At 37.0% G+C, this 11,312-nt stretch overlaps 1 protein-coding gene across 1 annotated transcript; it reads left to right on the forward strand.

Annotated features, from left to right (window-relative positions):
- The first annotated feature begins 3,727 nt into the window (after positions 1–3,727).
- LOC120176888 (protein NRT1/ PTR FAMILY 6.2-like) lies at positions 3,728–6,615 on the forward strand. Its single transcript, XM_039183185.1, has 6 exons — positions 3,728–3,957; positions 4,045–4,147; positions 4,648–4,865; positions 4,970–5,517; positions 5,610–5,953; positions 6,045–6,615. The coding sequence occupies exons 1-6, from the start codon at positions 3,955–3,957 to the stop codon at positions 6,578–6,580; spliced, it is 1,752 nt and encodes a 583-aa protein (XP_039039116.1). The 5' UTR covers positions 3,728–3,954; the 3' UTR covers positions 6,581–6,615.
- The last annotated feature ends 4,697 nt before the right edge of the window (positions 6,616–11,312 follow it).

Below are 11,312 nucleotides of genomic sequence, written 5' to 3' on the forward strand. Positions count from 1 at the left end.
TATCCAACAAACTTTAAGTAGCGAATCTCATTAAAACAATCTGATCCAAAGCTGTGTGCATGGGGGGAAAATCTTTCAGCATTAGCCAGTTATTATGATATTGTTGTTTATTAAGCACTGCTTTTACGCATGTAAACTAAAAGGCAAGTCAAGAAATAAACTAAGAGATACGCAGAGATAGGATCTCAATTCTCAACTTGAGAGGGGTAAAGTATAACTTTTTTAAAAATAAAGGATAATTCAGAATTATCTTATAAATATTTAAATTATATATATAAATTAAATGTAAAATGATAATCCTTAACGTGCACACTCGATCCGTATAGGACTACACTTCTCTTATTAGTTTTTGACCGAAAGAAAAGAAATCATATAAAGACTCCGTATAATATTAGATGTTTTCTTATCGGTAAGTAACCTTATAAATGTATAGGAATTAATTGATCACACACCCTCGAACTATGATTCTTATTCTAAATTGGTTTCTAAATTTTAAATATTTCAATTTTATCCTCAAATTATGATCCTCATTTTAAATTGGTCCTAAACTTTTAAACATTTCAATTTCATCCCAAACTATCATTATGTATTAATCACATATCTTGTTTATAGAATTGTTAGGCCAAGCTATGTTATTATATGTTTGACAAAATAAAATTTAGGTTAAACCATGGTTGAAACTTGAAACTAATTACATATTTGGATGAATTTAGGGGTGAAATTAGAAGATTTAATAATTTGTTGACCAATTTAGAATTAGGGGCATAGTTTGAGGATGAAATTGGAATTTTCAAAAGTTTAAAGACTAAATTAAAATAAGAACCATAATTTGAGAATGAAATTGAAATATTTCAAATTTGATGATCAATTTAAAATAAAAATCATAATTTGGAAACATATTTTATTGGAATTATAGATAACCTTTGTGATGAAGATAACCTCTTCAAACCTTATAAACCGATCATATGAACCAGAGGTTAGATATGAGTTTATTAACCCTATTATAATTTTTCACGTAAATCTTGACGTCTTATTTTCTTTCTCTTTTTTCGTTGTCATTGCTCATACGATATTACTTGTTGTTATCACTCTATATGGTAACATCGACCATTGTTTGTGAACTAGATGGTATCAAAACTTTTTCTTTCTCTCGTATTTTTTCTACTTAGTTTGATTCTCTTCAAAACTAATAAAATTGAAATTAAAACTTCGATGTTATCCTGGTCTAATTTATAATCTCTATTTTGTGATCATCGTAAAATCGAAACATATTGCTTTTCTCTTTACTTTTGGCCTCTTCACTATTTATATTTGAAAGAAAATACTTCTACACCAGTGAATCAAAGGAAGTAAAAAAAAAATTAGATTCGAAATGTAGCCAAAAAGTTTAAACCGCGTTAAGCACTTAACTTGGATTAAAGCTGGCATACATTTATTGGAAGTCCTCCTGGTAAAGTGGCATGTCTCTTGTTTTCTTCAAATTTTCCCATTTCAAACATAATGGAGAATCATTCATTTGGTTGAATTTATGGCATACAGACACCCTTGGTTACACTAACTGGTGAACTCTTTTTGGGCATTATTAAAAAAAATCATTTCTTGGCACTGATTAAAATTTTGAAAAAGTGGGAATATTATTGTTTGACATTCAAGTTTGAACTAAGTGCCCATGCTTTCAACCATAATTGAGGGGGGAACTAACTACATGGCATGTTGGAACAACAACTGAAACTAGTCCATTCCCATGTTATTGTTTTCCTTTACGGGAGCATTTCTAAATACGCACAACTAGTGACGGATGTAAGATTTTATATTAAAAAATGATGAATTTATTTAATTTTAAGAATAAAAAAATTATACAATTTTAAGAAGAATAAAAATAAAATTTTAATAAAATAATTTAAAATTTTTAGGGCGACCGCATACCATTCCTGGAAACAAGTGGCCAAAAGATCATGTAAACAATATGGGGGTGGTTGTGGATTCTGTGGCATATGCCTGAGAAAAAACAAGCCAACTGAGATTATACAAATCCTTGAATTGATAGTGGAAGAGGGAAGGGAAAGGGGTCCCATGGGAGGGAGGGTATTGTCTAGTTATGGGTCACATTTGGCCTTACATGAAGTGGAAAGTCTCTTTTTCATGAACCATGTGGCAGCAATGGCCGGTGGGTTTGATCAGTTTCTTGAGTGGTGTCTGTTGGTACGCGTGCATATAATTCAATCGCACGTGTGAAGCTCGAGCTGTAGCGGATTCACCTTATGTTTAAGATAGGCAAGTATATCCTAAAATCTAAATTTTCTTTTGTTGGTTATTTATGTATTTATTGTACTCACTTTAAAATTTATTTGTATTTACCCATTTTGTGGTGTTAATACATGTGTATGAATCCTCAAACGATCTCAATGATAAAAGAGAGTATTATTTTTCTTAGAAATCATGAATTTAAGCAGCTACGTCTACATGATCTGTGTACGTTGTCAATTATTAAGAAATATTCTATATATATACTAGCTTGTAATCACCTTAAACTATTTATATATGTGTGTTCTTATTCTCAAAAATATTTTTAGATCTATCACATAATTCGAGTACCATCCTGCACGTGCGGTGCACTTGGGCGGCATTTGTTTCTGTGTTTATGCACGTGTGAGGGATAGAGATGAGTTCTTTGTCAACTTTGCTTGACCCTACTGAACAATAATTATTGTTATTGTCAACGTCGATTTTAAGCATCCCCCTCCCCCTCAATGTATTTGAGTCTTCAATAATGTCTTCATATAGTGGTAGGACTGACAAACATATATTCATGTTGATTGAAAGGTATCTAAATCTTAGCTTGTTATAGGTTCAACTTTAACAAACCCTAAAATTAAAAAATTAAAATTTTTAAAAATAGGTATTTATCAAACCTATTTAATCCCATTTTACTTCACTTTTAGGTCAAGGTATCTTTAATTTTTCATTTGCAGCAACAAAAGGGCTTGATCTATATGATCCCATGACAGATTTCTGTAAAACTATATATAATCTTATCTAAATAGAAGCAATTTCTTGATTGATACATCTGTGATCTTCATTCTCCCTGCAAAGAAAGTCGGCTACACCGTTTTCTTCCATTGAAATCGACCATTGGGAAGCTTAAAGAACCATCATTTATGCAGTGCTGAAACATTGTTTTCATGTCAAACAGAAAGGATCACACTGTCTGTGTTACAACGTGAAACGTTTCTCATACCCCATTATCTTTTGGCTGCATTTCAGGGAAAAGTTTGCTTTCTTTTCCCTTGTTTTCATATGCCAAATAAAAAGGGTTAGTAAAACATGCTCTAAATTCTCCTTTTCTGTGAAACTTTTTCAAGTCACTGCTGGTTTCTGTTTTTTTTTTTCCATGCAGAAAAACAAAAGGTTAAGGGTCAAGGGAGCCTTTTGGGGGGCTTGAGGGGGCATCAAATGCACTAATGAAAGCTGCCTATGGTTCATTATTTTCACACAAATTTCAATACTAAAGATTGAAGATTATATATTGGTTTTTGAGTGTTCCTGATTCCAATTTTCATCTTAACCACCCTCAATCATCATCACCTTTAAAATTCCATATTTATTTTCTAAAAAAAGAAGAAGAAAAAAAAATGGTTTTAATCAGTGGTACAACCTTTCCACTCATAACTTGATAAACCTAATCCCTACCTTTAATTTATATCAAGAAACATGAGCAATAATCTGTCTCAATTACTTAGTGGAGAGTACCTATTAACTTCAACATTATTCATTTATTTGTTAGATTTGTTGCCTATAAAAGGGGAAGCTAGTTCCCAAAACACATCCAAGTTGTGAGTTCAAGTTAACATATAAGTTTAAAGCCTTCTTTCAACATATACTTCTCTCTTGTCTTCCCCTTTTCAGCATTGCTGTGCTCTTTTTTCTTCTTCCATTTGTTGAATATAAGAAAAAATGGTCAGTTCTCTGAGTTCCATTAACACTATGAAACATTGTATTGTATTAATCAAAGCTTCTGAAAATGTTTTGTTCATGTATTTCCAGGAAGGGAAGATGAGTTGGACGGTGGCCGACGCGGTGGACTACAAGGGTTTCCCCGCTGACAGGCTGAAAACCGGTGGTTGGGTTCCGGCTGCACTCGTCCTAGGTATGTTTGTTACATCAACCACCATGAACATAAGCAAAAAGTTAGGAGATCCAGAAGTAATACAAGATACCCTTCTATAGATAAGAGGAAAGGGTTGTAGATGTTGAGATCCAAACTATATTTGAGCGCGGTCAAACCGGTTTTTACATATTATTACTTCGAATATTATTAAATGTCATGTCATTTTCTGATTGGAGATTGGATAAGGAAGATCTTTATCATGCATGTAGAAGGCTCTGAATTATTGAGATGTCCTCAAAGTCAATCTGCTTGCCACTATAGTTCTTTGTGGTATTTAATATTACTCACTTTTACAACATTATAGGCTTCGCTTTCTTCTAACATTCCTTATCCGCCCAAAAACAGCGAAAAAAGGGTTTCCTTTTTTTTTTTTACTTAATTATACTATACTTAATAAGTAATCATACGCTTTCTTTGAGTTCTTACTGTTTCATATATGAAGAAGAAAAGGAAAATATAACTTTGGAATGATTTCATAGGGATTGAGGTCTGTGAGAGGCTTTCAACAATGGGAATAGCGGTTAACCTTGTGACATACTTGGTTGGGGTGATGTATTTGCCGAGTTCAACATCGGCCAATGTTGTAACAGATTTCATGGGCACATCGTTCCTCTTGTGCTTGCTCGGAGGCTTTCTTGCTGATTCGTTCTTCGGCCGGTACAAGACAATCGCCATCTTTTCCTTCATACAGACACTGGTGTGTATTTAAGAAGAGAATTGTTTATAATTTTCAATATCTTTTGTGCTGCATGTTCAGCTTTTGATCTGTGATGAATGATGATAATGGTGATCATTTTTTAGGGGACTGGGGCATTAGCAATAGCTACAAAGCTGTCACAGTTACGCCCGCCACCGTGCCATGCATCGGAATCCCATACATGCAAACCAGCAAATGGATTTCAGATGGGGATTTTATACATGGCCTTATATCTAATTGCACTAGGCACAGGTGGCCTGAAATCAAGTGTCTCCGGATTCGGAACTGATCAATTCGATGAGAAAGATGAGAAGGAGAAAGCCCAAATGACCTATTTTTTCAACAGGTTCTTCTTCTTCATCAGTATCGGAACCCTGACCGCGGTTACCGTGCTCGTCTACTTACAAGACGAAGTCGGTCGAAGCTGGAGTTACGGAATCTGCTGTGTTTCCATGCTTGTAGCCATCTTGATATTCTTATCAGGGACTAAAAGATACAGATACAAGAAAAGTTCAGGAAGTCCAATAGTTCAGATTTTCCAAGTTATTGTCGCTGCAATAAACAAAAGGAAGATGGAATTCCCTTACGCTGTTGAATTACTGTATGAGGATACCCCGGAAGCTCAAAGAATTCATCACACAGATCAATTCCAGTGAGTTTATTTCATTGCTCTTCAATGTTTGCATGGGACTAATCAATAAATACTATACCTAATCACTTACTTCTTTGTTTTTGTTACCCTAGCTTCTTGGACAAGGCAGCAATTGTTGCCGAAGGCGATTTCGAAAGAAATGTCGTTGTTTCAGCTCCGAATCCTTGGAAACTTTGCTCGGTGACACGGGTGGAAGAGGTCAAGATGATGGTGGGACTTTTGCCAATATGGGCCACAACCATCATATTTTGGACCACTTATGCACAGATGATCACTTTTTCAGTGGAGCAAGCGTCCACCATGGAAAGATCAATTGGAGGTTTCCTAATTCCTGCTGGTTCCCTCACCGTCTTTTTCGTCGTGGCGATATTGATCACCCTCGCCGTATACGACCGGCTCATCATGCCGGTTTGGAAGAAATGGAAAGGAAAACCAGGTAAGCATGTGACACCTAAAATTCTTCCCAAGTAGCTACAGATAATTGTTTCAATGTTCCTAATTAATTAATCACCATTTTCCCGCAACAGGTTTCACCAACTTACAGAGAATTGCCATTGGCCTAGTCCTATCATCGTTCGGAATGGCAGCCGCAGCACTAGCCGAGGAGAAACGATTGTCGGTGGCTAGAACCACCGGTACCACGACGACAACGCTGCCTATAAGCGTGTTCTTTCTGATTCCACAATTCTTCCTAGTTGGAGCCGGCGAGGCCTTCATATACACAGGCCAACTCGATTTCTTCATCACTCAATCCCCCAAAGGAATGAAAACGATGAGCACGGGCCTCTTCCTCACGACGCTATCGCTCGGTTTCTTCGTCAGCAGCTTCTTGGTATCCGTGGTGAAGAGAGTAACCGGAGGAAGCAATGGTGGGCAAGGATGGCTGGCTGATAACATAAACCATGGGAGACTTGATTGCTTCTATGGACTTTTAGCAGTTCTGGGGATCATAAACTTTGTACTGTATCTTGTTTGTGCCGTGTGGTACAAGCCGAGGAACCCGAAACCTGCCATACAGATGGAGACCATTGTCAACGGCTCATCTGCTGAGAATAAGTGCTAGGGTTCTTTACAAAGTTTGCATGGTAATAATTTTTGTCTTTGTGGATTAAACAACTTGTTTGGCTTTGGTTTTATTTCTTTTATTGTTTTTAATCATTTAATCCGTCGATAACACAAATCATTTAAAGAAAAAACATTACTACTAAAATTACATAATGAGTTCAACAATTTAATCTATTTAAATATAGAGATATACCATGTAATTTTAATTATCCAAATATGGCTAAATGAACAAGAATTATTGCATTCATTTTCTAAACATTCTAATACGATTATAAGTAATATTAGTATCGGATTTTAATTTAAATAAATTTAAATATATCTATAAATAAAGTTATTTATGTCTGAATATTTAAGAAGAAATTTTTTCTTTTTATTAAATCTCATTTGAATTGTAAAGTATAATACATTATTGGAAAAACATATATTAAAGGAACCACCTAGCGAATTTAAATACATGAATTTACTACAGCAAAACGAATGAACAGCCATACATGCCATGCATGCAGAGTAAAGAAAACGACGAGCCTTTCATTTCATATTTCACTTTTTCCCATAAATTTTAAATTTTTATTTACCCTGTCTGATCTAATCTTATTTTCTTAAAAATATTTGATTTAATCTGACCAAAACTCATTACAACAACAACAACAACAACAAAACCCAATTCCCATATGTATGGGGTAAGGGGGAGGTAGGGTAGTAGGCTACCCCCAACGCCAGGTTGAGAGTAGCTTCCGTGGAAGACCTCCGGCAGTCAGAAAATTAAAAATTTAGATAAAATGCAATGCATGTATAAATAAATACATAAATACATAGCTAAAACAGTATTCATATGCAGTCATTAAAATCATATGTGCGTCTGTAACGGGAAATTAATCCCTGCATAAATATCCCTGCGAAAGAATCTCTGCATATAGACAGAAACATAAGATCCGGCTAAATTTAAAAGAGGAAACATGAAGAGAATGATACACAGAAGTCAACGTTAGCAAGCCCAGTTCTAATCTTTCATAAATACCAATAACAGAAACGTATAAAAAGTATAAGTCATGGAAAATACTACAAAGACATTAAAAGAAGACAGAAATGATACACCCTATAGATGTGACCCACACTACTCGACTACCCTAGTCTTTAGCCTCCATATTTTCCTATCAGAGGTCATGTCTTCGGTAAGGGCTAAATCCCTCAAATCAGATCTCAAGCAGTCTTCCCACTTTCGCCTTGGTCGTCCTTTCCTTCTGGCACCGTCGACTGTAATCGACTCTACCCTCCTTACGCATCCGACGGTAGTCGCCTAAGGACATGCCCAAACCACCGTAGTCTTCCCTCCCTCAATTTTTCGGAAACAGACACCACCCCCAAGGACATCCTAATAGCAGAGTTTGTCGTCATATCCCTCAGAGTCCTACCACATGTCCATCGAAGCATTCTCATTTCTGCGGCCTCAATCCTCCTTACGTGATCCTTCTTGGTTGCCCAACATTCTGATCCATACAACAGCGCTGGTCTTATTGCCATTCTATAAAATTTTCCCTTAAGTTTTAGAGGGACCTTCTTGTCACACAGAACTCCAGTAGCGGCCCTCCACTTTAGCCATCCCGCCTTTATACGGTGTGTAACGTCATCATCTACACCCCCATCTTTATGTATCATAGACCCTAGGTACTTGAAACAATCCTTTGAGGGGAGAACGTGTCCTTCTATGCATACTTCTACATCTTCATCGTTTTGGTTCCCATTGAAGTTTGAACATAAATACTCTGTCTTTTCAATATTGATCCTTAAACCTTTTTCTTCCAAAGCAGTCTTCCAGGTAGCCAGTCTACTATTCAACTCATATTTTGTTTCAGCAACTAAGACAATGTCGTCAGCGAAAAGCATACACCATGGTACACCGTCTGGTGTCGCACAATAGATGTCGTCCATAATCAAGGCGAAGATGTAAGGGCTAAGAGCCGACCCCTGGTGGAGTCCGATTTCAACCGGGAATGCCTCGGTGTCGCCAACTGTAGTCCTGACGTAAGTAGTAGATCTATAATACATATCACGAATCGCCCGGATATAAGCAGTTGGGATCCGTCTCGTTTCCAAAGTCTTCCAGATCGTATCGCGGGGAACACTATCATAAGCCTTCTCAAGGTCAATGAACGCCATGTGAAGATCTCTAGACTTTTCCCTATATTTCTCCATAAGCCGTCGAAGTAGATGAATCGCCTCCGTGGTAGACCTGCCTGGCATAAAGCCAAATTGGTTTTCCGAAACCCTAGTAACTTGTCTCAACCTAGCCTCTATCACCCTTTCCCATAGCTTCATGGTATGGCTGAGGAGTTTAATACCTCTGTAGTTACCACAACGTTGGGGATCTCCTTTATTTTTATAGATTGGTATCACCGTAGACTCTCTCCACTCCTCTGGCATCTTGGCAGTCTCTAAAATAATATTAAAGATGTTGGTCAACCACTTAACTCCCTCTTCTCCTAGGGCCAACCACACAGTGATAGGAATTTGATCAGGACCGACAGCTTTGTCCCTTCCCATCTTTCTAAGAGCCATTTTGACTTCCTCAAACCCAATCCTACTTGTAGGGCAGTCATTGGCCGTAGTATGATAGTCGGCTAAACCATCAACGATACTATCTCTACATGGAGAGGCACCGTCATTAAATAAGCCAAAGAAGTAACTACCCCAAACCCTCTTAATATCGTGATCTTTCGCTAAAAGAACACCATTGTTGTCCTTAATAAACCTAATGTTACATAGATCCTTTTTCCTAATCTCCCTAGATTTTGCAAGTCTGAAGATGCCATTTTGTCCTTCCTTGGTGTCTAATCTCTTGTACATTTCCTCGTATGCCTTATCCTTTGCTTTAGCTACCGTTTTCTTGGCTTCCCGCTTTGCCTCCTGGTATCTTTGTTTAGCTCTCGACCTTTCTTCGTCGTCATTGCATTGTAGAAACTCCTTGAAGCAAGTATGTTTTGTCTTCACCTTAGTTTGGACTTCGTCGTTCCACCACCACGATTCTTTATGTTCCTTGGCCTTCCCCGTCGACAACCCAAGGGTATTTTTACCAACGTCTCTTATGGAATTTGCCATATTTTTCCATAACATATCTGCATTTTTTGAGTTTGTAGTTTCAAAACTTGTATTAGACAAAACCTTACTCCTAAAGTCATCAATTGTCGCTCCATATAAGTTCTTCCAGAGGATCCTAGGTTTACCAAGTTTAGCCCTCCTATGAGTGCTCCGCCCGTGGGGAACGCGGTACACCAAAACCAACAATTTGTGTTGTGATGCACATGCCTCTTCAGGGAACACCTTACAGTCAATGCAAGCCCATCGTTCCTGATTTCTAATCAAGATGTAGTCGATTTGGGTACAATGTCCCCCGCTATGAAACGTAATCAAGTTCGCATCTCTCTTATTAAAGAAGGAGTTAGTGATCACCAAATCGTGAGCAGTAGCAAAATCAAGCAACGTACGCCCTCCATCGTTCCTGCTACCATAACCGAAACCCCCATGAACACCATCATACCCGTCAGTTGCACTTCCTATATGGCCATTGAAGTCTCCCCCTATGAAAACTCTTTGGTCCTCCGGAATGCTCCTAAGTATATCATCTAACTGATCCCAGAAGCAACGTTTCTCCCCCTCCCCTAGGCCAACGTGGGGCGTACACTGAAAGGACATTCACTACTTCCTCTTCTATAATAACCTTAATCATCATGATCCTATCCCGGTATCTGCAAACTTCAACTACATTTTCCTTGAGCCTAGAGGATGCCAAGATACCCACCCCATTTCTAGCGTTATCTACGCCTGAATACCACAACTTGTACCCATTACACTCTCTGGCGCGAGACCCTTTCCACCTAGTCTCCTGAATACAAGCAAAATCAATTTTTCTATTATTAAGTACGTCGGTCAGCTCCAGCAGCCTAGCATTTAATGTGCCTACATTCAGCGAGCAAACTCTTAATCTAGTCTCATTGTCACCACTCTGTCGAGCCCTCCCCCTATACGCCCCATGGGATCTAAAAGAATGACATGACCTCAAGTAATCATCTGTAACCGAAGCTATGAGAAACTATGAAAAAAGAATCCAAATAAGACAGAAGATGCACTAATAAAACGCTAGAGAATTGAGGAGAACTAAAAATCCTAGTTGGTTACTTAATAGGATTTTAAGGAAAAATAATACTATCTTATTTAACTATAGGCCAATATCTAGAAACTATAATTTAAAATGTTCAATAAATATTCGAGCTAAGCAAAAAAGGATTAAAATTGTAACACGAGATATAAGAGTAATGAAATCCTACTCAACTAATTGAAAAACATCAAACCCAAAGCTGGTAAAAAAAGATCAGTATAAAAACAAGAGAAAAAACAGCAAGAAGTTAAGTCAAAGAAAGCAGATCCAACAACAACAAGATTAAGAAATATTAAGTACAAAAATATGCAAGGGATATGCAAAACAACGACAGAGCTAAAAGAGATATATCAAAATTCGTGGATGCGAAATTAACAATCTTTGTTCAGATAAAAATCTGATAAAAATCGTGCTATAACACAAAAAATCAAACCTTTATAACAGTTATACTCAATTTGAAATATCGGTAATGGTATAAGAAACTAGGAGTCTAGGATAATAAAAGAAATAAGGAAGCAAAAATAGGATTAGATCTGCTACGAACAAAGAAAATTAACTTTACTAGAAAACAAAATTG

This window comes from Hibiscus syriacus, unplaced genomic scaffold, assembly GCF_006381635.1.
Source record: "Hibiscus syriacus cultivar Baekdansim isolate YM2019G1 unplaced genomic scaffold, ASM638163v2 tig00112260_pilon, whole genome shotgun sequence".
NCBI lineage: Eukaryota > Viridiplantae > Streptophyta > Magnoliopsida > Malvales > Malvaceae > Hibiscus > Hibiscus syriacus.

What these genes read in the sequence shown, in the direction of transcription:
- LOC120176888 (XM_039183185.1), top strand. An exon ending in TTTCCTTCATACAGACACTG is followed by an intron (nt 4,866 to 4,969) that starts GTGTGTATTTAA and finishes ATCATTTTTTAG; the next exon opens with GGGACTGGGGCATTAGCAAT. An exon ending in CATCACACAGATCAATTCCA is followed by an intron (nt 5,518 to 5,609) that starts GTGAGTTTATTT and finishes TTGTTACCCTAG; the next exon opens with CTTCTTGGACAAGGCAGCAA.